The sequence below is a fragment of the Malaclemys terrapin genome, chromosome 7 (genome assembly GCF_027887155.1).
Source record: "Malaclemys terrapin pileata isolate rMalTer1 chromosome 7, rMalTer1.hap1, whole genome shotgun sequence".
Taxonomy (NCBI): Eukaryota; Metazoa; Chordata; order Testudines; family Emydidae; genus Malaclemys; species Malaclemys terrapin.
In genome coordinates, this window is record NC_071511.1 from 88,415,709 (window position 1) to 88,443,266 (window position 27,558).

The 27,558-nt window shown below is 40.8% G+C and overlaps 2 protein-coding genes across 10 annotated transcripts in view; one reads left to right on the forward strand and one right to left on the reverse strand.

The window, feature by feature from the left end:
- Positions 1 to 3,273, reverse strand: part of ECD (ecdysoneless cell cycle regulator) — a 16,036-nt gene extending 12,763 nt beyond the window's left edge. For 2 of the 6 annotated variants that reach the window (XM_054035885.1, XM_054035880.1), the window contains exons 1-3: positions 3,188 to 3,273; positions 2,259 to 2,484; positions 752 to 869 (exon numbers count right to left, since the gene is read on the reverse strand). In XM_054035885.1, coding sequence (XP_053891860.1) covers positions 752 to 869; positions 2,259 to 2,463 — 323 coding nt within the window. In that variant the 5' untranslated portion in view covers positions 2,464 to 2,484; positions 3,188 to 3,273. The other 4 variants (XM_054035882.1, XM_054035883.1, XM_054035884.1 and 1 more) reach the window with 4 other exon arrangements.
- Positions 3,248 to 27,558, forward strand: FAM149B1 (family with sequence similarity 149 member B1). 4 transcript variants are annotated; one of them, XM_054035886.1, is made up of 16 exons: positions 3,248 to 3,379; positions 4,841 to 4,945; positions 5,739 to 5,871; positions 6,960 to 7,102; positions 7,810 to 7,929; positions 8,541 to 8,711; positions 9,261 to 9,326; positions 10,973 to 11,160; positions 12,020 to 12,153; positions 12,779 to 12,832; positions 13,341 to 13,453; positions 14,645 to 14,869; positions 19,242 to 19,368; positions 19,787 to 19,912; positions 21,025 to 21,106; positions 26,206 to 27,558. In XM_054035886.1, exons 1-16 carry the CDS (start codon positions 3,324 to 3,326, stop codon positions 26,280 to 26,282), a joined length of 1,920 nt encoding a protein of 639 aa, XP_053891861.1. In that variant the 5' UTR covers positions 3,248 to 3,323; the 3' UTR covers positions 26,283 to 27,558. The 4 variants fall into 4 exon arrangements, with proteins under 4 accessions (XP_053891861.1, XP_053891862.1, XP_053891863.1 ...); XM_054035887.1 differs by lacking the exon at positions 12,779 to 12,832; XM_054035888.1 differs by lacking the exon at positions 9,261 to 9,326.

Below are 27,558 nucleotides of genomic sequence, written 5' to 3' on the forward strand. Positions count from 1 at the left end.
ATTAAGCACATGATTACGCACTTTGCTGAATTGGGCCCTCAATGAACAGTGTATAGAAAGACCAGCAAAACAGAAAAATTACTTGTGTACTTTTCTGAACATACTAACAGTGGACAACTCAACTGCTAATCTCTTTTCCCTTACTTTCTCCTATATGACAAGAAACCATTAGTACAAAGCCACTACAATGATTTCTATTTTCAATAAATACTTCACAAACTCAGATGTCTGACATGAACACTGGGGCCAGGTCTACATTACAGACCTATATTGGTATAAGAATGTTGCTCCAGGGTGTAAAAAATCCACACCCGAGTGACGTAGTTATATTGACCTAACTCCCCATGTAGACAGTGTTATGTTGATGAGAGTGTTTCTCCCATTGACATAGCCATCGCCTCTTGAGAAGGTGGATTAACTATGCTAACAGGAAAAGCTCTCCCATCAGCATAGGAGCATCTTCACTTAAGCAATGCAGCTGCGCCGACGCAGCGTTTTAAGTGTAGACCTGGGATCCAGCCTACACGTACTGAAGTAAATGGTAAGACTCCAGTTAACACTTTCAAGCTGTTTTAGAAGGAAAAGTTATTTGTCTTTTGTTTTCCCCATCTTGACAAAAGAAAAATGTTTTTGAAAAAGCAATCTAATATTATCCTGGTGAGGTTTAGAGTACAGCAATAGCTGTCACTGAAGGAGCTTAAAAGTCTTTAATTTACAGTTTCACAAAACGCTGAAAATGTGTTAGAGGTACCTTGCTGCTAATTCTGGAAACTTCTTTGTTATTTGCTGTATGAGGTACACAATAAACCATTCATCTTCAATATTATCCCCAAATTTAGTCACACCACCAATATGTGCAGGGATATCTCCTGGGAGGAGGGATTAAAAAAAGAATTCAAGACAGAAGTTAAGCAGTATCATCTCTATTAATGGTCTGTAAAATATGGTCAATCTATTCATTATGTATCAGAGGAGTAGCCGTGTTAGTCTGTATGCACAAAAACAATGAGGAGTCCGGTGGCACCTTAAAGACGAATGCCCAAATAAATCTTTTAATCTTTAAGGTGCCACCGGACTACTCGTTGTTTCAATCTATTCACTATGTCAGCGATTCTCAAACTTTAGCAACCTGAGGACCCCCATTTTGATTTATAATTTTTCAGGGATCCCCAAGCGCCCCCTGCCCTGCTCAGCCCCAGGCCCCGCCCCCACTCTACCTCTTCCCCCCAGGTCTCCCTCCTGCTCCCTCCGTTGCTCGCTCTCCCCCACCCTCACTCACTTTCACCAGGCTGGGGCAGGAGGAGATGTGGGATGCAGGCTCTGGGTGGGAGTTTGGGTACAGGAGGGGGTGCGGGCTCTGGAAGGGAGGTTGGGTGTGGGCTTTGGGCTCGGGTGTGGGAGGGGGTGAGGGTTGTGGGCTCTGGTCAGGTGGCGCTTACCTCCGGCATCTCCTGAAAGCAGCCAGCACATCTCTCTGGCAGCGGTTCTTAGGCGGGACGGCTGGGGGGGGGGGGGGGGGGGGAGGTGTCTCCAAGCGCTGACCCTACCCACAAGCACCGCCCCCACAGCTCCAATTGGCTACAGTTCCCAGCTAATGGGAGCTGCGGAGCCGGTGCTTGGGGCGGGGGCAGCACGCAGAGATCCCCGCTGGCCACTTCCTGGAGTAGCACGGAGCCAGGGCAGGTAGGGAGCCTGCTTTAGCCCCGCCGGACTTCTAGCACCTAAAATCTCCCGGGTTGGCTTCAGTAGGCTCCGGGAGATAGAGGGAGGGGGAGGAGTTGATCAGCAGGGCCCATAGACCCCCTGGAGTACCCTCGGGGACCCGAGTTTGAGAAATGCTGCACTATATAGTATAATTGGGGATGGGGAGAAATGGGACAGAACATGACTCAGTAGTTGAAATGGTGAATGTTTTGTGCTAGTAGTTCTGTTAACAGCAATATCAAACAGAAAGAAAGCAAGATAAACAGCAGGCAACCTTAGTGAGAACTGCAGTACCAACACAACAAAATATGGAGAATGATTCGCAACTTTTCACTTGAGGAAAGCGGTTAAACTAACAATACTATAAAAAAAACAACTGAGTTTTCAGTGAACAAACTCATAACAGCTTCAGTTTCTCCTCCTCTTGGGCCCAAAGATATACAGACATCACTCAGTAATACCACCAGCATATTTTATTTTCATAGTAGTAGCCAGTCACTAAGCAGGTGGAAATCCAACCCTATACCAGATGAAAACAAATGCAGTAGTTTTACCTTTAGTAGGTTTGTATTTGAGATTAAAAGGTTGATTTTGCCAGATATAAGAAACTAAGACTGGTGCAAACTGGACCAATATCCTCTCAATGTACTGCTGAAGAACTTCTCTGTGTTGGTCTGGGTCACCTGGTTCAAGAGGTATCAGAAAGAGTTGGTACTGCACTGCATCCTCTACAGTTGCCAATCTCAGCTCCCCTTCCATTCTGAACTTTTATAAAGTGTCCTTCAAAAAACAAACCAAATCGATTCAATCATTCAAAACCAGTAAATATTAAGTAACCCATCCTCCAAAATAATATATTCAGCCATGTTATCAATTCAAAACATCCCTGACACTCTTCTACATTGCCCCAGCCAGTCACATCCGATAAGAAAACCCTTTATTCACTCTATGGAGCAAACCAATTCTACAGCACAGAGAAGCCTTAAAAGTTGTCCCCAAAGAAGTATAAACAGGAGAACTCAGCCCTGTTTCAGGCAATCTGTATCCAGAGCCATGGCAACGGGTGCCACAGCCACACATCACGGTCATCCCCGAAGAGACACTGGCCTGTCACCAACCTCCACCCCCACGCGGCCACCATCACAGCCACAGAAGGGAGCGGGTCCCGCTGCCCTTCTCCGCGCAGAGCTAATGCCTCGCGGCCTCTTCTCCGCAAACTGCACCAGCGGCTTCCGACACCCCCGCGGCTACTGCGCCCAGCCCGGGACACCCTGACCCAACAACCGCAGCGGCTTCCCGGGGAGCTGCGGGCGCAGAGCACCTGGCGAGGCCCCGGCGCGCGAGTGCGAGCGTTAGACCGCCCGGCCTGGCGCCCCCAGGGGAGTGCGGGCGGCGTAGGCCACCCGCCACGCGAGGCCGGAGAACGTGGGAAGCTCGATCGCGGAGGGCCACGGCCACCAAGGACTCAGCTCACGGCGCTCACCCCTCACCAGGCTGCGCGCTCCCTGCTGCGCCAGTCATCACCGCGCGCCCGCGGCAGCCCCACTTCCGCTCGGGGGCGGGGCGTCGCCATGGCGGCCGGAGGCAGAGCCCGGCGGCCGGAGAAGCCGCGATGAAGGATGAGGATGATCTCGCGATACACGCGGAAGCCGGTGCCCCCCGACGCCCTGGAGATGTGAGTGTCCCCGTCGCTGCAGCCCGGCTAGGGCCAGCTCTGGCCCGCACGCGGGAGGTTTGGCGGTAACAGGCCCAACGGCCGAGCCCTCACTGCTCCCCACCCTGACAGCTGTACCCTCCCAGCCTGACAGCCGCACCCCCACACAGGGCCTGCCCCCCCTCCCCTGGCGTGACAGCAACAACCCGCACATAGGGCCCGAGCCTGACAGCAGCTCCCCCACACAGGGCCTGCCCCCCCCCGGCGTGACAGCAACAACCCGCACATAGGGGCCGAGCCTGACAGCAGCTCCCCCCGCAGGGCCCAGCCCCTCACCCCCGGCCTGACTGCAGCACAGGCCCCAAGATCCCCTCCCCCTCATAATATAAGTTTGGGTTTCAAGTAAAACATGAAATAGTGCGAGAATTGTAATCAAGTTGCCAGAGTTGGCTACATTGGGTATTTCACAGGAGCTGCTCTAAGAATAGCTAGACCAGGAGTGGCCAACCTGAGCCTGAGATGGAGCCAGAATTTACCAATGTACATTGCCAAAGAGCCACAGTAATAGGTCAGCAGTTCCCGGGGCCTCCCCACATCTCCGCATCAGCTGTTCTTGGGGTGCAGGAGGCGCTGGGGGTGGGGAGGAACAAGGGCACAGCAGGTCAGGGGAGGGGGCAGGAAGGGGTGGAGTGGGGGCAGGGCCTGTGGCACAGCCCTCCCCCCACCATTGGAAAGTTGGCACCTGTAGCTCCAGCTCTGGAGTCGGTGCCTATACAAGGAGCCACATATTAACTTCTGAAGGGCTGCATGTGGCTCCGGAGCCACAGGTTAGCCACCCCTGAGCTAGAGCTATCATTCTCTGATTCTTTAGGAGTGACAGTAGTTTAGTAAACAGAAATCTACAACATAACTCAGGACCACATTTGCCCTTGAGATTGTGTTGCGGCCCCATCTAAGTTTCTTTGAAGTATAGAAAATGATAGCCAAAATAAAGTGTGAAGGAACCTGTCTGATCTCTGTGTTTTTTGAAAAGGTTTGTTAAAATCTAAATAATAAACAAAATAAATACAACTATTAATGTAAATAAAATACTTATATTGTTTATGATAAGTGTTGTCATATATTTATGTTATTCTAAAAACATTATTTTGATGAATTATGGCCTAATAAGCTTAGTTTAAAGGAGACAGTGGATCCTAAACTAAGATCTTTTATCTCAAGCTTCATTCTGGAGTTAATTTGTATGTTTAAAGTCTAAGACTTTGATGAGAATAGTGATTTGTAACGGAATACTGGTAGATATTTAATATAGTGGCACTAATCCTCTAGGGATATAAAGACAGTTCAGGTGTGCATGTTACTGTTTCCTTGAAAATCAGCAAAAACCTCTAATGCCCTGGAACTCTGCAGAAGTTTTGAGTTGTGGGGTTTATTCTCAGAACTAATGTCAAATTGAGCTTATTTATTTTATGTTTCTTTTAGCCATGGACTTGTAAAGCATGCTTTAGAGCATCATCCCCTGCCAGAGCCACTAGATGACATTTACACAGCTACTCCGGCCACTGAAAGCTATGAAGAATTCTTGAGGTATCTGGAGTAATAAAATATTTTTGTCAGGAGACCACAGAGAAACAGACAACTTTTGTGTTCTGTCCGCATTATAAAGATATCACAGTGACACAGTCTATAATATTAGGTGGTATATATGTTGATTCACAGTGGCGTGAATCCACAGTATAACTACGCTACTAATGCTTGACCTCAGGAATCTGCACTTGCACAGGTTGCCAGTGAAATTAATGGGACTCTGCCTGGGCAAAGAGGTCCCCAACATAGAACAGCTTCTTGGATTGGGGTCATAATGAGGATGGAGACAATTAAATCCCAGCACTGTCCCCTTCCCAGCAGCTTGACCCTGGCTTCTCACTAGAGTAGTGATTCTATGCCTTGCTGATTGCCCTCTCTTTCATTTTGGCAAGACAGTATGATATATTTTTTCAAGCCCTAGTATACATGTATGGGAACACATGTAGTTTTTGGGAATAATTTTCAGAATAGTTAAATCCTTTTGATCTGTCACAGCTTGTGAATATTGTGGGTCATCTCATTTTTATGCTAGAAGCAGGAGAGAGGGAGAGTGATTTTCTGAGTTGTGGAGAAGATGAACTGGTAATTCTCTATGTAGTTAAAGGGAGAAGGTAGTAAAATAACTCTGGGAAAATGAACATGTCAAGAGCCTAATCCTGCAGCCCTCTACTGGAATTTAAACTGTTATAAATATGCCTTTCTATACATGAAAAATAGTTTACTCATCCACATATTTGTGAATGTATCTCATGAGAATTTTTTTCTCTCCTACCCCCAAAAATGTGCATTTTAGGGAGTCTGAAACCTTGAAGGAATCAAATTACCCAGATATTACTGCAGCTGACAATGGGAGCTCATGGTCTGCTAGTCAGAGTTACACAGGCACCTCCACTGAAGACAGCTCAGTCTTCTCCTGGGGTTACGATGTGAGTAGAACACAGTCCTCCGGCATAAAATTATCAGAGATAGTTGAAAGGTTGTGCTGACACATTTCAAATAGCATTTTGAATAAATTTCTTTGCAAAATCCAGGTTAAAGTGAGAACTGTAAATAATGCAATGGTATTTGCTATGGGAAAAGAAACAGAGAGTCTTTCTCTCTCAACCCTTCCCAACCCTCTTTTCTTTATTGTCTAATCAGGACATGTTGTGCTAATACCTGAATATCATATAGTCTGCATTTTTAGCTTAAAACTTTCGGATCACAGGTAATTTGATGAGTAAAGGTAATGTATACGGCATATATGCCATAATTGTTGAACCTCATATGCCAGTGTGTGGTTTTCATATGGCTGGATTTATCAAACTGTATTTTGGAAAACCTCTGTGCATCTCAAAGCATATTAAAGCCACTGAAATTTTTTCTCTTTTAAAAAATGTATTTCTCTTTCATATGCCGACACAGGCTCTGATTAACAGGTGCTATTGCTCTCTCCGCAGTGGAGACAGAAAAATTGTTGAATTTTAAATGACTTGAGAAGCATCCTCAGTTGTTTACTGGCTACATAGAGGATTTGGTACCTATCAACTCTTGATTACTGTTCAGTGTCATACATTTGTGGCAACATCTAATACCACTTAACCTGGTTTTTACATTCTCTATCACCATCTCTGGCATGATTAATTTTCCATTTCACTGAAATTTGGTTGAGTCTTATTTTTTCATGTTTCCAGGTAATTTACCTGAATTGCCATATCTCAACTGACAATTTTCTTTCTCATTATTGTTTTAAAACAAATATTCTAAAACCTTCTGTTAAACCATCCAATAGAGACAGTGCTGATCTAAATTTTGTGTGTACATGGGATCAGCACTTACATCAATCTGTGTTCTCTCCAGTGGAAAGATGTCTTAAGGTTAACATGCCTCTCTGAGAGAGGTCCTTACTGTTTAAATTAATCCTGCTAAAGTTTAAGTAAATGAATGGTTTTTTTCAATTAAGGTAGCTTAAAAAAATTCTCACCCCAAATCCTCCCCTTTAACATTTTTTTTTTTTGATAATTTTTCTTCCTAGGAATTTGATAAAGCTGCCACACGACAAGTTCAGCAGATGTTCAGACACATTGATGAGCTTTTATATGAACAGAAAGAAAGTGTGCATGTTGAGGGTCTGCAAGAAGAGTGCCAACAATGGACATCTAGCTTTCCTCATCTCAGGTATGTTATTGATGGATTAATGCTGGTAATGTCACAGAATTATTACAGAACCAAATTGCTAGTGGTGGAAATGGCTGTATTTTTAAACATTGTTAGAATTGATGTGTGTGTGAGTGATTATACAATATGAGGAGATAAAATTGTCTGTCTGCTCCCACTCCTCCCCCACCACTGCAAGGCTCATATTTAGTTCCTTCAGGTACTTGGAAGACTGTTGATATTTTCCACTGCATTGGGCCCTAAAATAGCAACTTTTTCTTAGAAGTGATAGATGTTTATTTTTTGATAATTAAAAAACACCAATAATTCATCCCTCCTCTACAAATGAATAGCTTGCCAGTTATGGTGGCTGTTTGGAGACTTAAATCTTATTCTTACATTTGACAGATTTGCTAATGCTTTAAGGCATTAATGTTAGAAGAGGAGAAAGCAAAATAATTCTCTTAACACATATTCATGATTGCCATGCAATATGTGTAGAGAAAATACCTCAAACCACATTAAAATATAATCTGCAAAGCAGAAAATTTCTCATTTGACAAGTATATTTTCAAAGCTATCTGTGTGAGATACAAACAACCTCACTATTTTTATGGTGTTCATATGGCTTCTCAATAAACTTTGTTTACTTTCTTGTATAATAAATCATTCAGCCATTTTACCTATCACATTGTCTGATTTTTCAAATTTTCTTTTTAATATTATAGGATTTTGGGGAAGCAGGTAGTAATCCCCACAGATGAAGGTTTTGGGTGGTATTCAAGTTCACCTTCTAGCAGCTTAGGTTCAGTGGATGTCAGCCCAGTACAAGAAAGAGATTATAGTGAGTAAGTATCAGTAGATTTCTCAGATTGTACCAGTGTATGAAGGTGATTTTTCTGCTCAAGGATTGCAATAATCAATTTATTTTCTTAATTTATGAGTTGTATATAAAATCAAGCTTCAGCATTTTTTGTTTGGTAGGTTTCTGGACAAAGCATGGATTAGTAGCCAAAAGAAAAGAGTTACTAGATTCAGGATGGTTAGACCTTCCAGATGAGTCAATTGTTGAGGTGCAGTAGACCACAAATTGACCTAATAAGTTGATAGTTAGCTTTTTGAGGATTTCTGTATATAGTAATTGCCAGTGACATTCATTAACTATTAATGTTTGTACAGTTCTTTAAAGATATAAAGCACTTTTTTCTTTACAATTGTTTTATAAACTTATTCTCTGAGACTGTAGACTCTTGATAAGCATTAAAAATATACAGCATTAAAATCCACAATATGCAGGCTTACTGTCCTCTCCAATACCTAACCCATTAATGTACCCATTTGGTCTTCCAACCAAACCATCTTATGTGTCTCAGTCGACCATACAGGAAAAGCTAAATTCTACTGTTATAAATAGAATAACAAATTTCTTTTATTTTTGAAAAATATTTTGTTTGTTAAGGTTTAGTATTTTGGGCAAGAAGATACCTCTCTGTGTTACTCCCGTTCATAAAGATGTTGACTTTTCAAAACCTCCTACTGTTTGCTCTGTGGAGAGTGAAGAAGGTGAAGATGGAGTAATTGTCTCTGAAGGAATAATGGAGGAATATTTAGCATTTGACTGCAGAGATGTGTAGGTATCGAATATTCATCTATAACAATACCTCTAATACTGGTGGCCTGGAATTTCTGTTGCTAAATGATAATATATTACGTTCGTTCTTGACATTGGGATGACAATTTATATGACAAAACAATACTTTCACTGAATCTTCTCTCATGTCATCCAGCTAGAGAAATTTAAAATGTTTAAGGCTTGAGAGGCGCTTGCAAACCTATGGAGGTCTATCTATCTCCTTGAATTAGTAATTTTGCTATGCTGTATTTTTCCCCTCAAAGTATTTGTCTTAATTCCTTTTTATAACTGTTCATACTAGTTGCTTCTGTTTCTGGCCTGGGTGGTTTATTACATAATAGCCGAGGGTCTGTTACATGATTCTGAATGTCAAGTTTGTTACTAGTTGTTAAGTATCAACAATGTGCTTGGTGCTGTTTCTGCATTTCAGTGTCCAGATTGCTAGTGTTTATGTAGTATTAGATCTTTCCACCTCCTTAAGAGCAATTAAGTTGTTCTGGATTCACTATTTATGAGAAAATAATTTACATTTGTTTCCATCAAAAGAAGGAAATTAAGAGTGTCAGTTGGAAACACCACTTATTTTGTGCAACTTGCCCAATGGAAACAAAAGTAAGTAAGAAATCTGTATGACCTGTTGGTTTGTTAGTTGGTCACAAGTTAACTAGTTTGAAAAAACGAAGTCACTTATGTGTGCAGATCATGAGTTTCTGATTGGTGTATGGCAGTGATTTTCAAACTTTTTAGCCTGGATACCCCTTTCCAAATAATGTAGTCTACTGTGTACCCCCATCTGAGATAGGTAGAGGTGATGTGTGTGTGTGGGGGGGCACACAGGGTCAGCCCCTCACCCCCAGATTTCTGCCTTCCATTTAGCAACAGCTTCTAGAGGTTTTCAAACTATGGTGCGCGCCCTCTTGGAAGGCGCAGAGGAATTTTCAAGCGACGCCAGGTGGCTCGGGCCAGCCCTGTGCCACAGGACTCTGGGAGGGAGCACCATCTCTACCTGTTGACTCACCTCAGTGGGCCACCGCATCCTGTCTGGGTTGAGGGGCACAACCAAAAATTGTAACTCAAAGGGGGAGCCCCTGAACACTATCCACCATTACATGATTTTTCTCATGTACCTGTAGGGGTACAGCTACAGATGGAAAACCATTGTATGGCATGTGCTGACCAGGCCAGTAGGAGATGGGTATTGCAGTGAACAAACATTCTGTAAGGTATTAAGTAGTCAGTATAGAAAACTCCTGTAACACTGGCCCTTCCTTATCTTCAAAATGTGTAGCTTTTTATGTTAAATGTTAAATAGAAGTATTGATGCTGTAATAAATAGATGCTGAAATATTTTTTATTCTGTGTCAGCATGTGAAATCTTTTGGCTGACCCATCATGTTCTTGAATGCAGCAGACATCTCCTGGCCTTCAGAACTTAGTACACCTTCTGTCTTGTGGAAGCTCCTGCAGCTGGGGTCTCTTGCTGCCCCTGAGCTTTCTTTTTATATATTTTAAATTCAAGAGCTTTATTTCTTTTTAATTCTCTGAAATTAAGTTGGTTCTGTAGTCTAAGTATTTGGTAGCTGTTAAGTCAACAGGCAGGAAATGCTACTAAACAACTGCAGTTAGTTGACTTTCTCTCCAAAATTAGGGACTTTGTAGTGTTGTGCATTCAAGACTGCTGCCTAGTGGGGAGATGCATGAAGATAATAGTCCCATTGGAAGTTAAGTACTCAAATTGTAAATATTAATATATATTTTTTATAAAGCACTTTTTATTCATGAATCTCAAAGCGCTTTACCAAGGAGGATAAATATCATTATACTCATTTTACAGATCAGAAAATCAAGGCACAGAGAAGTAAAGTGCTTTACTGAATATCACACAGATCAGTGGCAGACGCTGAAATATATTCTCATGTCAGCGCTCTATCCACAGAAGCGTGCTCCCTCCAATTCTAGATTCAGTGGGTTATCTGCTCTTATTTGTTGAGTACACTGCCACCCCTCAACAGACAATAATCTGTGAGAAATACGCCATTTCCGTTGAAGTCATTTCTTGTAATCATGTAGACAGCTGTCCTGAACCTACCCATTTTAACTTAAAAGGAAATAGAACCAAAGTCTAAGAGAGGTGCACATATGTAACAGACACATAACCAGCCATTGAAAACATAAAATGATTACTACAAGAATGCAAAGGATAGAGAAAGCAGTTTGTTTAAGTCAAGATAGAAATCTTGCTCATCCTCTCTTTACAGGGAGGAAGAGTTGCATGAAAGGAAAATGGGACTCTCATCTGACAGACAGAAATTAGGTTTCCCTCCTATATCTCCATGTTACTGCATGAAGGATGCTGTGCTCACATATGTGTTTGATGATGTGTGGAGTGAAGTCCTGGGCTCTATAGAGGAGTTAATCTGCCGGCACTGGGAAGGATCAGTCTCCGGTAAGGATCAGTGTTGAAATAAAATTTGAAATGGATGTAATACTTTGATGCTGTCTTTAAAAAGGATACTCTTTGGAGTGCTTAAAATTAGTAAGCCTTAGCCTCATAGGATATACTGTATTTCTGGAGGCAATATTTGTACATTAAATCATACTTTAAAGAGAGGTAGTCAGTACTTTTTATTACTTAGTATAATTTGTATACCTTCCTTGGTTTCCAATATTATTTTAGAATCCTATAAATAACACTTGTCGCTCTTCCATTTGGGAAACACTGTTTGTCTTCCTACTACCCCAAAATAATCAGTTCACTAGTGTCTTTGATAACCACACAGGTTTGAAGTACGCTTATTTTATCTTTTGGTTAGCTGCTGTTCTGCATCATCAGAGCAGAGATATTGCAGTAATGTATTGGTAGTGTTTTGTTTTTGTTTTTTTAAAGAGTGGTGAATGGGGTAAATTGAAAAATAAAAAAATATTTGAGATAGTACTCCCCACCACATTATATTTTCAAGGGATGTTAAAATCGGTAGTTGATATTACTGTTTAAACAACTTATCACCTGCCAGCCTGTGAGAAAAATCATGGGATCCATATTTGCAGAGTAGGATTTTTTACTACTGTATGGAATGGAATAAAAGAGAGACACATTTTGGTGATGACCCTTTAACGACAACAGTACCTTGATTTTTCAACTTGATGAGACATGAATTTAACAATATTAAACAGAGTTAAAAACACTTGAGTGAAATCTGTCCAAAAAGAGCCAAAAATCTTTGGATTCAAAGTATTGCCCATAGAAATGGCATTGCTGATAGTTTGTAGTGATGTGGATTCTCCACTCTTCTTGTTTTGTATAGATGATGAAAAAAAAGTCATAACTGTAGAAACAATGAGAATGGATCCTGGAAGCCCTTTTCTGCAGTTTGAACCTCTGCCATTGGTGTTACCTCGAGTGCCACAAGCTAAAATGCCCTCCATCACCTCAAATTTGGTAAGCTCTACTGGCCAAGTGGTTAAGGTAGAGTTGGAGTAACACTGCCTGGCCAGAGAGGCTAAAGTTTTTTAGAGGGAGATTTGTGCTTTGACCTCTTCTTAAAATTAGAAGCATGATCACTAACTGCCCTTTCTAAAACTTTAGTTTTGTTATGCCTCACAGTCACAATTGTTTTTTATCCCTGTTTTGCTGTTTTAAATGCTGTTGTTGTTTTGTAGTATCATTTATAATGGACCAAGGTACGGTGAGTTTTGGATGGTAATTGTGTAGATTCTTTCCATGCTTAACATTGCTTGAGTTAAATTGTGAGGTTCTGATTAGCGTGCACAAGAGATGTCTTAGTCACTGTCAGCCCAGCCATTTCCAAGGTCATTAGAGATTAGAGTCCAGTCTCTGTGAAGTGGTATGTGACTCTACATTTAAAACATGATTTTTTTTAGATACTGATTCTGGCCCTGCATGTTCTACTTTAGGATTAGATGTCCCTAAAGTGGAAAGCACCAAAAATGTTATCTATATTCCATCAGTTTTTAACTCAATTCTTTCCTTTTTATTTCTTTCTTCCCACTTTTCCTGTATAATCCTCTACCTCTTCCTCATGTTTGCCTTATTGTATGTGTAGTGCCCACAACCCAGATGTAGCCGCAAAACCAAAAAGAGGAGAAAATCACCTCAAGTATGTATGCTGGAGAGATTAAAGCTCTATTGTTCTTACTATTGGTGTCATTGTGGTGGGTGGAATTTGCCATTTTTCCAGATCAGCCTGAGCTACAAGGAGAGGATTTTCCAGTTTTGTTCTTGACATAAATGAGGTGCCCAACACATTGTAAAGTGAGATCATAAAGATTCTTCTATAGTAGTTATATTACACTCATTTGTGCACCATGTCACAAGATTGTTTCTTGCAAATGAAAGCCTCAGTTGTGAAACTTTAAGTACAATATATAGTATGGTAGCAGATATTTTAAAATAAAAATATATACTAAGTGCCATCATTTGCAAGACCAAGCTTCAACTGTTATTTATAGGATACTTAGCTAAAATATGAGAATGATGTATATGAATATACTCTGCTTTGGTTGGAAGCATTCAGCTTCTGTTGTTTTCCAGTGATTCTTTGATAAGGGCAAGAACATAGGTGAGTCATCATGTCAAAAGTAAATCTATTTTTTTCTGACTTGCAGATAAATGTCTCTCAAGGATCAAGTGGTGGCCCTCAACAAAATCTGAATGGTTTGATGATGATACATGGGATCCATTTACAGCAAAGGAATCTGCCTCTAATAGACAAAATATTGTAAGAGTAGTAGCTTTTTGTCTTTGTAGTACTGTAGTAAAGTTGAGCTCTTTAATGCTAGGAAAGAAGAATGTATTGGGATTAAACCCAGTGTCAAGGAAATTAATCTCCCAGAGTGTAAGCAGCGGATCTTGATTATTTTCTCACCTATTTATCTGTTCTCAGTGATGCAATATATTTACTGCACTTGCACAAGACTAACTTTATGCTCCTGTGTAAAGCCACTGGGATTACTCACATGCTTAAAGTTGGCACATGCTTACATACTTTGATGAATCAGGATCTAAAAGTGTTAAATATACTATAATTTCATAAGGGTAGCTAAAATGATGGTGTTGAGGTTTGGTTTTCTTTTTAAAATGTAGTGGTTGGATGCTCATGTAAGAGACTGATACAACTTGACTTGCATGAGGCATGGGGGAGAGAAAATGCTATACCAGTTCTCTCTTACCATTCTGCCAATATACCAGTCTGGAACTGGAACAAGCCTGCTGTTTCATATATTGAGTCTCTCTTAAAGAAAGGCCCCTCTTGCCAAATGGCAAATTGTGTGGTGGTTTTGTGACATGCAACAGATGGAACAAACAAATTCAACACCTTTTTGTTTCTGATCTAAATATTATTTCAACTCGGTCTACAGAGATGAAAGATTAATGCACTAACCCATTAAGCCATCTAATCCCAAACTTTTAAAATTTATTTTTTTAATATGGCTAGTTTATCACTTAGTTAGCTGTTGTCTGCATCACAACTGGTAATAGCTGGCATAGCTTTTGTCATCCTGAAGAGGACAGTCACAGGTTGATTGGAATTGGAAATGAAGGTGCCCTCTTAGCCTTAGAGATAGACTTGTTTGGTCTGGTCTGAGGCACAAAGCCAAGGATGTGAGGGTTTAGTTTGCATTGCCACTCTCTATGTTGTATAGTAATTCTTCCATTTCTATTCTCTTCAATCTGGAACATTTCATGATAATTAAAAATAAAGTCTACCTGCTTTCTTTCTGTTCCTTGCCCTATTCCTTGGTAGCACAGCCCTCCGTGACTTATAGAATGGTATCAAAAGTCTAACAACTTTATCAGTACATAATGTTGCTATTGTAGTTTTCAGACGAGAATTGTACTAGTAGTATGAAATCTGTCATAATGACCATGTTTATGTATGTTTCATTTGGTTCCTTGATTCTGTTGTTAGAGATCTGGATGACAAATCACTATTGAGGCCAGGCTCCAGTTCCATCCTCTCAACAAGAACTCGACCAAATCGCACTCTAGAGCTCAGTACGTCTTCTCTGTCATATTCTGCTCATTCTGCTAGAAGACGCAACCCACCACCACGCACCCTGCATCCCATCAACACTAACCACTCTCGTTCTGGGACACCAAGATCCATGGATGAAGTCATCAGGGGAACACGACTGTATGTTTAAAAACCAATTTTTCATTCTACAAATTATAGAACCAAAGGTTTATAGAACCAAATCCATGTAAAGCAAAAAAGTTGTCAAATGGAGACCGTGTCTATAAATTTTTTATTTAAAAAAAATATAATTGCAAATTAAATCACTGCCTCCTGAGAAAGCTGAAACTGCTGCATTTGCTAAAACTGACCTAACATTTTACCTGCAACCTATGTTTCTGAAAATTGCCTAAGGATGTGATACTGTGCATCCTGTAAAAGAGAGACTACATTCCTATAAGTTTTTGAGCAACTGGAGAGCAAACTTAATTTTATTAATTGCTGCCTTGGAGAGAGGAGGAGAGTTGCATGTAAAGATGTACAATATGATAGCTACAGAGGATGCTAATCTTAGTGAAACTGTTCCAAAGCCCACTGAAGTCAGTGGAAAGACTCCCATTGACCTCAATGGGCTTTGGATCAAATCCAGAATGAAATTATTTTCATTTTCCTCTAGTCTTTTGCCTGCATCCAAAACAGACTTTTACACTTTGAAAGCAGCTGAGTCACCCTGGAGTGCGAGTACCAAGAGCTGGCTCTTCTGGATTTAGAAGTGACATGCCAAAATGCATCATTCTGGGAAGCCACAAGTACTAAAAGTCTCTAATTGATCTCTGATGCTTCTGGTATCTGTGACAACCCAGAATGATATATTGTGCAGCATTGCTAGTAAACCCAGAAGAGTCATTGGATATCACAGACCCTAAAAATGTTTTGTTTAGAAAGGTGAATTAAAGTTTTTCTCTGTTGGATGTCCTTTGCAGGCAGGTTAGTGGCAGAATTCTGCATGTGTTTCTGGAACTGACTTGACTTTTCCTTTTGACTTTGCAGTCTACATTTAAGAATGGACTCGTGTTCTTTTAAACTCATCCAATCTATCCTGTCTTCTCTACATTTTTTTTCAGATGTTGTCATTATTACCAACTCAGCTGTAAATTACTTAATAGCTGATTCTCCTTTTTCCTTCCAGTGTCTTATAATGTCTCTCTTCGCTATTCTCAGAGCCAGAGATTCATTTCACAATTCTTGAAGTACCCCCTTTATTCTTAGAATATATACTAAATGCATATAGTGGGTTCCAGGGAGAGGTTTTAAAAAATTTGGTTATGCTTTCAAGCTCTTGTAACACATAGTTGCCGAACGTCCTCCCAATCTGGCAATCTCCGAATGTATGCAATATAATATCCAAGGCATCTTGAATATCTTCAATACTTATCTCATATGTTAGGGTTACCATATCTAGCAAATAAAAAAAGAGGACCCTCCATGGGCCCTGGCCCCGCCCATTTCCCCACCCCAGCCCCGCCCCTTCCCTGCCCTAACTCCGCCCCTCCTCCCTCCCACTCCCAGCCACACGGAAAGGGCTGCCCGAGCGCTACCGGCTTCACGGTTTGCCGGGCAGCCCCCAGACCCTGCGCCCCCGGCCGGCGCTTCCCCAGCACAGCTGGAGCCCGGGAGGGGAAGCGCCCAGCCGGGGGCGCAGGGTCTGGAGGCTGCCCGGCAAACCGTGAAGCCGGTAGCGCTTGGGCTTCGGGCAGCCCCCTTGCCTCCGGACCCTGTGCCCCCAACCGGGCACTTCCCCTCCCGGGCTCTGGCGGCGCAGGGTCCGGAGGCATGGGGGCTGCCCGAAGCCGGTAGCACTCAGGCAGCCCGGCTCTTAAACAGAGCCGAAGAGTCAGGGGAGGAGCAGAGCCGCCGCGGCCGGAGGTTCTGCTCCTCGCCTGACTCTTCAGCTCTGTTTAAGAGCCGAGCTGCCCCAGCGCTACCGGCTTCAGGCAGCCCCCATGCCTCCGGACCCTGTGCCGCCAGAGCCCGGGAGGGGAAGTGCCCGGCCGGCAGCTAGGGTCTGGAGGCAAGGGGGCTGCCTGAAGCCCATAGCGCTCGAGCAGCTCGGCTCTTAAACAGAGCCGAAGAGTCAGGGGAGGAGCAGAGCCGCCATTTTCCCGGACATGTTCGGCTTTTTGGCAATTCCCCCCGGACGGGGGTTTGAGTGCCGAAAAGCCAGACATGTCCGGGAAAAAGAGGACGTATGGTAACCGTATCATATGTGGACTCTATTCATCTATAAATTGCAGTATTTTCAAAGCAGAATATCTATTTTACAACTTTCTACTTTTGTTTGCACATTTGTAGTTATTCCTTAAACTCTCATATTAACACAAATATTATGTAGATTTAAATATCACAATTAAATAAATTTTAAAACTGAATAGTTAAAAATCATTTCCCTTTTGTTTACTTGTCCAGACTTAAATTTTGTGTCTTTTCTGCAATAGGTGCTAATAAATTATCACTCAGACTTCAGAGAAGCCAGGGAATGCTGTTCCCTGTCTTGTTTTAGATGTAATTGATTCCATCAACTTTGTAATATAAATACTGAACTTGCCTTTTGTTGGGTAGAAAGCTTCTGGGTTCACCTTCTTAAAAAAAGGATTTGCTCTTAACAAGCCTTTTACATCTTCCTTTTTGTTCCTGTAATGAAGTCATAAAGTTGAATTTGTGAGATCACAGTTAGTGATTTCATAGACAAGCAGGATGAGAAACAGAGCTGTGTGGGAGAATCTCTTGCTTAAAACACACATTTCAGCAGCATCTATATTTGTTTGTATATTTTGCCAAACACAGTGGTATCTAGCCACTCGAGAGAGGAACATAAAGTTTCAACATGGTCCTGTTAGGACACACTTCTCTTCTCCATTCTGGGGTATCATTGATCTGTTATTGATTTCTTTCCTCCCCTTTTTGGGCTTTCTGGGCAAAGTGACAGAGTGTTTATTAAGAAAAAGGCAGTGTAAACATCTGCATCTTGTATTCAATAAAAGAGGCAAAACATGACATCATCCTTATGCACTGTGGTAGAGTTCCATAGCAGGGTGCCCTTTCCCAAGAATGCCAGGACTCCAGTACCAATGAGCTTCATCTTGGGTACCAACAACTACTTAGTACATGTTGAGCACAGTATTTTAAGGATGATGTGGAGGAAAAGGCAGTCCTATTTAGGTTTTGAAGATAAAGATCAGGACTTTTAATTGGATCCAGTATTAAAGGGGGAGCTAGTACAGGATTCTCATTTACATGTTCTTGTCTATCTGTTCTGCTTAGGAGATGGGGTTCCACATTCCAAACCAGCTGCAGCCTCTGTATATTTTCCATTCTCAGCCCCACATAGAGAGTATTACAGTAGTCTATCCTTGAGACTACAAAGACATAGATCCAGAAGGTGTTTCTGGCTGCTGCCACAGCTTGGATATCTAGATACAGTGCAGAGCCAAGATGGCCTACCTCCTAGACAATGGACAGAAGCCTTAAACAGAAGAAATTGATACAGATTATGCAAAATCTGCCAAAAGTTCCTCATTGCTCACCAACATTTATCTTACTTGAATCTGAGTCAGTGTTTACTGACTCTATCAATCCAGGTGCTTATTTCTTCCATACAGTGAGGTAGCTAGAAGATGGCATCTGCTTCAGGTGCAAATGATATGTGTAGTTGTGCCTTATCAGCATGTTGCTGACATTTGAGCCCATACTATCACAACCATCTCATGGTCTCTCACATAGATATTGAAGAGGAGAGGGGACAGTATTGAGGCATGTGGGATTTCACAGATAGGAGCTTTTGGTAAGAGCAGTTGCCCATCACAGCCCTCAGATGTAGTCAAGAGGAATGAGTAGAACACTGTGAGAGCAGTGCCATCAACTCCTGCTATAGTCCATAGATGGGATAGCAATATCTTGTGGTTAGCCATATTGAGGGCATTAGATAAATACAGTAGAACTAGCACAGATGTCTTACCGCTGTTCATGGCATAACATTATCTGAAAGAATAACAGTGCTGTCTCAGTGTCATAGCTAGGCCTGAAACCTATCTGGGAGGGATCTAGCGATAAGTAATTATGTGCTGCTGGAGCTGGGCTGCTGTTACCTTTCCCATGACCTTGCTTAGGGTTGTGAAGACTGCTGAGTGAAACTGCTGAGATCGCTGTTATTTTGACCATTGACTGGACCAGAGTGTCTGGAAGGTTTGCCTTCCCAAGGGATACATTGACAAAATGCATGAAGAGCAGTCGCTTACTAACAAGGGAATACAAGAAAATTACTGGCTAAGACCATTTTGTAACTTTTCAAAAATAATTTCAAGTTTATTCCAGTGCGATGCTCGCCCTTAAAGCCCAGTTCTCTTATACTTTCCACACAACAACCCAGCATCTTAAACTACAATTCTGCATGTGTTGTCCTGAGTTTTATTGTTTCATTTGCTTTAGCTCACATCAGTCTCATAATCTCTGGTATTAATGTATATTTTTGGTTGTTGGTGGTGGCGGATTCCAGTCCTACTGCACATGACCAGCTGTTGTCACCGTCCTTAATGCCCTTGAGCCGAAATAATCCTCTGCCACCTATTAGTACTGCAGACGTGGTGGAACACTTGAACACCGTGAGATCCCAAAGACAAACGGTAACCTGCCAATTTGTATGTCATATGAAAACACATTTAATTATATTCTTTGGAAACGAGAGACATGTTAAAGTTGAATTTATCTCACAACAGATTGCATGGGCAAATCCAAGAAACGTTTATTGTATTTTTATTTTTGGTTTATATTTTTGTTATCCAAATTATCCTGAAGTTCTGAGAAGTTCTTTCTCATAGTTATAAGATAATACAATGTTGTAATACAAAAATAAGCTCATGAGTTTTGACCAACAAACTGGAACAAAGTTGAGTGCTTTTCAGACCCAGTGAAAGTAGGAACCATTTTCTGTTTCCTATGAAGATGCTCATAGTTGATTAGACTCTGATTCCAAAATTTTATCTTTAATGTAGTCACAATCAAAAATAGTCTGATTGTTAATTTTCCTGTACTTGGATGTAGGAAGCCCGAGGGAATTCCAGTCGAGCTCAGAGTGCAATGGAAGATGAGATTAACCATCAGCAGCCACAGGAGAGGCTTTTCTTACCTGATCATTTCTCCAGGCCTAATACAACACATGCATTTTGGGTAAAAAGTGGCAAATGTATCCAAATAATATTTAGATCCAGAGAGATTGTTTGGTAGATTTTTGCTTTAGCAGTTAGCATTTATAAATACTTAATGGAGAACTGGATGGCTCAAGTGATTGGTACAGAACCTTTAACCCCTACATCTCCAAATTAAATCTGCCCAGGTTGGTAGATACAAAGTTGTTTGGCACCTGTGACATGACAATGTGGACTCAGTCCAGTTCCTAGAGGCTAAGTGTCCATGCCTCCAAATTCCCCACAACCAGCTCTCTTTATGGTCAGTATTTTCAGCTATTGGAACTACACTCTTCTCCTTAAAGATGGTCCTTCCAGAACACGTTTGAGGTATATTGAGGAGAAGCTTGTACTCTTGAGCTAAATATGACTTTGATCTTCAGAGCTTTTCAAGCCAGCATCTTTCATGAGGATTACAGTCATGAAGTAATGAGGAAGAAAAAAATACTTTGCTTTGTAAACTTAAAGGGACTTGTTGGGCCGTCTACTCAACCTCCCGCATAACTGAAGGATAGTTTTCTTAAGTTTCCTTGAACAACCCCATATTATTTGTAAAATCCCTACAGTTCAATTTCATTATCAGACGCTGCTGTATAGCTCTTTATTTTAAAATTTACTCGGGAACAGTTTGGTTGGCTTCTTGTCCCAGCTTTAACTAAACTTTTTTATTATATTAAGCTTTGTGAGTATTGAATCCTGCAGCACAGCTCATGGTTTCCATGTATGGTTTTGGTTTTCCATGTATGGTTGTAGGAACACTTGGGCTTCCTAGCTTGAAACATAGGTAGTTTCAGAAATTGAAAGAATGATAATGAATGGCTAGTGCTGCTTTTAAGTAATATATAGTAGATTTTTGGTGGGGGAGGGGAGAGGTGTAGATAGGTGTGGTGTCTTCTGTCCAATTTAACCTAAGGGAGAACCACCTCGAGATATTAATCTTTGTATATTAGGCTCATATATTATACTTACGAGGTCTGGAGTTATTGGGCACCATTAAAAGTGTTCTGTTTTAATAAAGTTCTTGGTATTGGGACTTGCCATTTTAAAAAATCCTGTTACTGCAAGTATTCAAAACTAGTTCACCTTATCTTTCAGCCCGATCCACAGTATCGCCGTTCTTGCACAGTTATTGATTATGCTAATCAACCCCGGACCAGTAGAGGATCAGCAGGCACAGGTACATGCAATATTTTGACTGAAATAATAATGGGTGTGATGTGGGGTATTTGCTGCTTTTGTATCACATGACTTAAGTTATATCTGCAACATGAACAGAAAACCTCTATTAATAAATTTATTTTATACTTGATTTATACTTCTGATTTACTATTATAGAAAGTTTCACAGATATGAGGCTTGTGTGGTTTTTGCTCCTGCCGTATGTAACAGTTCAAATAATTCAAAGGACTTTTTACATTGTGGACCTTGATCCTTCTCCTATTAAAATACATGGAAATTGACTGAAGAGAAAGAAAGATCAAGTACTATACATGTGAAATTCAAGGTTATATTTTTCTATTGGTTCTGGTTCACTTTCTGTGTAACTAAGGCCTTGCCTATATGAAAAGCTGCGCTGATTTAACTGAAAGTCAGTGTAGTTGAATCAGTGTCAAAAATCCCTATAAGGGATACTTTTACATAAGTTTAAACCCCAGATAGCAATTTAGCTTCATTTGACTTGTAACCCACTTAAGCTGAATACACACACACAGTTTAAATTGAGTTGAGTAACCGTGCAGAGGATTTTACCAGTTTAGTTAAGTTGATTTAAAATCCACTTTTAGTTAAACCAGTGCAGTTTCTAAATGTAGACGAGGTTTTGCATGGGGATGGGATGAACTTAGTGGCAGATAGTACGCATTCCCTAGCCCGAACTGCCCTACTATTCTGGAAATGCTAATGATACAATCCTTAACTTTTAAAATAAAGCCATTCTGATATGCTTCAGATACAACCCCCAATACAATGTTGTGACTTAGCAGCAGGGTACATGAAGCCGTGTGTGCGCACAAGTGCACTTTTGCCACAGAAATAATCTAGGGAGGAAGGCCTCTTGTCTCCATCAACTCTTGCTTCAGAGATCTCAGGATTACTGTAGGGAGAGTGTCAGTTATTGTACTATGCAATTACATAGCAGTAAAAAACAGTTAACCAAATCTATAGTTTTGTTTTCTATGTTGTTTTCAGGTATGGCTGGGAGTTTACATTGGAAAATAGTCTGGATTGTAAATCCTTAATTGGGATAAGCTTGTCACTTCAAACTCAAAACCCATTCTCTGTATCTATTTTAATACTGGAATGTTTATTACTCTATAGATTCTGTTAACATAAGAGTGAGAGGTATCAGGTTAGGGATATCTAGTTCTTCCTGTATTAGTTCACCATCATGCTCTGGGTCATTCTTTAGATGAGGAGAGAGATCATCCTCCATTGGGTTGGAAATGAGGCAGCAGATTTGAGTACTGTTAAATGTTCTTGGTGCATTTGTATCTGATAGTTGATGGTCTGTCAGATTCCTAGTGGATAGGTGTTAGGATGGTATTTATTATCTGAGCTGGTATCAGACATGCCAAACCCACGAAAAAAACTCAGAAAGTAGGCTTGTTTTTGGCTTAATTGGCTTATGAATTGCTTGTTGGTAGTAGCTTGTTGCTTCTTTTTTTTTGATCGGCTTCTGGCAAGCAGGGGCAAGTGGGAAGGGAGTCAGGGATGCACAGCAGGCCCACCATAGTCCCAGAGTGCACACCGGGGGGATTAGTCAGTAGAGGGTTGGGGTTCGTAGGGATTGGTTTGTTTTGGCCTTGTTTTGAAATGGGATTAGTTTGATTTTTGGCTTTATTGTGAAAGTCAGGGTGCTTATTTACTGTGTGAGAGTTGGCAACTGTGGCTGGTATCCTTGTCAATGATTGAACAGTTATGGAGAGCATCTGGTGATTCCTTCAGCTCAGTGTTGAAGCACATGGTCGGGGGAAAAACGGGGGGTGGAGAATTGAACTGTTACTGTCTGTTGTATTATTAGAAAGCTCTTACAGGTTGTCCCTTTCTGGTGAAATTCTTGAGTCCCATGATTTGTGGTGTTAACTCTAATAAGGCATAATGTTCCAATCATCAGAATCAGTGCAATATAGTTCAATGAAGCAGCCACTCACTCAGCTAGTGAGCACAGCAGAAACCAGCCCAAGAAGGGATAGCAAAGGGAAGGGTCTGGCATATAAATTCTCCAGGAATGAAATGCACACTAACATGCCCTACCTAGCAGCAGCTCATGTTATTTCCCCTACTTTATTCTGGACTGGGATGGAGGGAGAATATTAAACACTTTAAATAGCAAGTTACTGTGCGGCAAGCCAGGTTGCAAAGCTCCAGTGCACCAGTTTGCCATGCAGTGACACCCTGTGTGGCTATTGATACAGTGCACTTCAAGTAATAGTACGTCAAGCCAACATCCAGGACTTTATACTCCTTAGGACATTACTATGTGATATGACCAACTGCTATGATGTAGAATCTTACCCCGACTTGCTGCACAGAAAACTTGCCATGTAGACAAGCCCTAAGGGCACAGTTGGCATAGGGCACAAGCATGCATGTGTTTCTCCCTCCCCACCAAGCCTCCAGGGAATCAGTCCCTTCTCAGGCCAAGCTCCCCTCAACTCCTCCTCTCCCATTGCTGCCAGATTTGGTATAGAGCACAGATCAGGAGCCTAAGTACTTAACCCCACCCCCATTAGAGTATCTGAATAAGGGCCAGGCTGGAGAGCGCTCAAGGGCATGTCTGAGTGGAAGGAAAGAAAGAGGGGAAAGTGGTGCCTGAATTGTGTGTATGTTTTATGTACACTTCACACTGATTTTTCAAGCTGAAACATCCATAGCCAAAGGGAGTATTGCCTACTATGCTTAGAAGACAGACCAAAAGAAGAAACTGTCTTAAAAATCATGATTTTTTAGGATGGTAACTGTTACTCTCCTGTATTGATGCTGGTACTTATCACAAGCACTGGAATTTCAAGTATTCTTCGTACAAAGCTTCTTTAATGGATCATGTCACAGAGCAGTCCACAATAATACAGCAGCTACTTTCAACCAAGTTAAATAGAAAGGAGCATAAACACTGCTAAATTAAGTGTAAAAATGTAATAAATGCCAAAAAGGAGTCTGAAGAACAGTTAAACATTTTATTGCCACCTTTTGAGTTTTTGGCTAACTACATCAGAAGCAGGAAGCCTGCTAAACAACCAGTGGGGCCCCTGGCCGATCGAGATACAAAAGGAGCATTTAAAGACAAAGTCATTGCAGAGAAACTAAATGAATTCTTTGCTTCAGTCTTCATGGCTGAGGATGTTGGGGAGATTCCCAAACCTGAGCTGTCTTTTGTAGGTGACAAATCTGAGGAATTGTCGCAGATTGAAGTGTCACTAGAGGAGGTTTTGGAATTAATTGATAAACTTAACAAGTCACTGGGACCAGATAGCATTCACTCAGATGTGAAATTGCGGAACTATTAACTATGGTTTGTAACCTGTCCTTTTAAATCGGCTTCTGTACCCACTGACTGGAAGATAGCTAATGTAACACCAATATTTAAAAAGGGCTCTAGAGGTGATCCTGGCAATTACAGACCAGTAAGTCTAACATCAGTACCGGGCAAATTAGTTGAAACAATAGTAAAGAATAAAATTGTCAGACACATAGGACATAAATTGTTGGGCAAAAATCAACGTGGTTTCTGTAAAGGGAAATCATGTCTTACTAATCTATTAGAGTTGTTTGTTAACCCCTTCAAAGATGTGGACAAGAGGGATCCAGTGGACATAGCGTACTTAGATTTCCAGAAAGCTTTTGACAAAGTCTCTCACTAAAGGCTCTTATGTAAATTAAGTTGTCATGGGATAAGAAGATCCTTTCATGGATTGAGAACTGGCTAAAAGACAGGGAACAAAGGGTAGGAATAAATGGTACATTTTCAGAATGGAGAGGGGTAACTAGTTGTGTTCCCCCAGGGTCAGTCCGAGGACCAATCCTATTCAACTTTACCCCTTTCTCCAGATTATTTGTGGATAACAGTGAGGTGGCAAAGTTTGCAGAGGATACTAACTGCTCAAGATAATTAAGATCAAAGCAGACTGAAGAACTTCAAAAAGATCTCACAAAACTAAGTAATTGAGCAACAAAATGGCAAATGAAATTTAATGTGGATAAATGTAAAGTAATGTACATTGGAAAAAATAACCCCAACTATACATACAATATGATGGGGGCTAATTTAGCTACAACTAATCAGGAAAGAGGTCTTGGAGTCATCGTGGATAATTCTCTGAAGACGTCCACGCAGTGTGTAGTAGCAGTCAAAAAAGCAAACACGATGTTAGGAATCATTACAAAGGGATAAAGAATAAGACGGAGAATATCTTATTGCCCTTATATAAATCCATGGTTCGCCCACAGTTTGAATACTGCATACAGATGTTGTCTCATCTCAAAAAGGATATACTAGCATTAGAAAAGGTTCAGAGAAGGGCAACTACAATGATTACTGGTTTGGAATGGATCCCATATGAGGAGAGATTAAAGAGACTAGGACTTTTCAGCTTGGAAAAGAGGAGACTAAGGGAGGATATGATAGAGGTATATAAAATCATGAGTGGTGTGGAGAAAGTGAATAAGGAAAAATTATTTACTTGTTCCCATAATATAAGAACTAGGGGCCACCAAATGAAATTAATGGGCAGCAGGTTTAACACAAATAAAAGGAAGTTGTTCTTCACACAGCACACAATGTGGAACTCCTTGCCTGAGGAGGTTGTGAAGGCTAGGACAATAACAGGGTTTAAAAGAGAACTAAATTCATGGAGATTAAGTCCATTAATGGCTATTAGCCAGGATGGGTAAGAAATGGTGTCCCTGACCTCTGTTTATCAGAGGGTGGAGATGGATGGCAGGAGAGAGATCACTTGATCATTACCTGTTAGGTTCACTCCCTCTGGGACACCTGGCATTGGCCACTGTCAGTAGACAGGATACTGGGCTGGATGGACCTTTGGTCTGACCCAGTATGGCCGTTCTTATACCTTTCTTACCTCCAGAAAGTTTCATAAAAAATATTTTAAGATTATTGTACATAATCAGTCTTGGTTTTTAAAATGAAGATAATGCAATTGCTAATAAATAAATAAAAGGAAAGTGTATTTTAACATTGAAAATGTTGATATAAATGTTTTTGGTATTTAAGACTTCTAGCATATACTAAAATGCATGTTTTACCTAATCTTTATGTAGTAGGTCTTCAGCTACATGGTTCTGTAAGAGCTCACAGCAGAGGTGGATCAGTTACAAGAAGCAGACAAGGACTATGAGTAATGAACTCTCACCATGATGCATTGAGCACATCTGGACGCTCATGAAACAGTGTTGAATCTCAGCAATATCAAACTTGTTTACAAAAGAATTTAAGAACATCTTCACGAAGGATCTTATTTTTGTATGTTATATTTTAAAAAAGCAGCTGCCAAAGACTATAGGGTACTCAGCACATTTCAGTTTTCTTCCTGTAGACCAGGTTCTGCTATTCTGGTGAACACTAAAGCTTGTATCCTAAAAGTCTACCAAAATTTTCCACTAAACTATTGCTAATATTTTTCATATTAAAAAGGACTATTGGCTCAGGACTCTTTGCTTCCCGTTACTGCAGCAGTGGCACTACTGGAACAGTTGCCTAAGGGCTAACTTTGCTGTGAAAAGTGCAATAGTCTTTCACAATCTATTTACTATATATTAAAGGATTTAAAAAAAATCTTAATTACTACACATTGATATTTCTGGCATGATTTCTCTATCAAAAGTGAGTAGAGTTATTGCATATAATGCTGCTTGTACAACTGTGGTGTTCAGGTACTTTGGACAAACGGTGGATCCTGTGGTGAGAACACCAGATACAACAGTTGCATAAAATAAGGTAGCAAATAAAGATGAAAGCTTATGCTTCCACATTTGCTAATTTTAACTTGCAGTCTTAACTGTAGCATGTCCTTTCCTGTATTATAAACTAATACCTCTCCCCCAGTGACTCAGGCAAGTGACCTCAAGGGACAAAAGCAATCATTTTGCTGAAAAATTATTCCCACCCACTACTCAAAGTAAGAGAATCCTTTAAATATTCTTCTTGATTAAATATTTTGTTAAGTAATTTCAGCAGATGAATGTCTCCATTTTGAAACAAATTAGAGTGACTAAAGAAGTGTTTCTGTGCACCAGCATCATTCACCATTTCAGTCATATATGAGAGCTTTCTTAGGCACACACATTCTGCTTTTGTAAGATAGACATACTGGGATATATTAGAAACAGTTACCATTAAGACTTAAATATAGCTTATACATTAAATGCAACAATTTCACAGTAAAGCAGCTAACCTGTAATTCAGTTTAACTACAATTAGCTTCAGGTCTTACTATTAACAGTAAGTGCCAGACTGCAAATATATGTATAGTCATAAATTGAGAGTAACCTGTTATTTTTGAACAAAAGTTATTCTGCTACAATGTGAAGACAGTTACTTTGAGGGAACTGATTCTTTAATAAACAAATTGTCACCTTTTATATGCAATTAAAAAGAACCTTTTCTAAACTTCA

Excerpts from the sequence above, each read along its gene's own strand:
- FAM149B1 (XM_054035886.1), top strand. The coding sequence starts at position 3,324 with ATGAGGATGATCTCGCGATACACGCGGAAGCCGGTGCCCCCCGACGCC. Across the intron at positions 3,380-4,840 it reads CCCCCCGACGCCCTGGAGAT|CCATGGACTTGTAAAGCATG; the intron begins GTGAGTGTCCCC and ends TGTTTCTTTTAG. Across the intron at positions 5,872-6,959 it reads TCTTCTCCTGGGGTTACGAT|GAATTTGATAAAGCTGCCAC; the intron begins GTGAGTAGAACA and ends TTTTCTTCCTAG.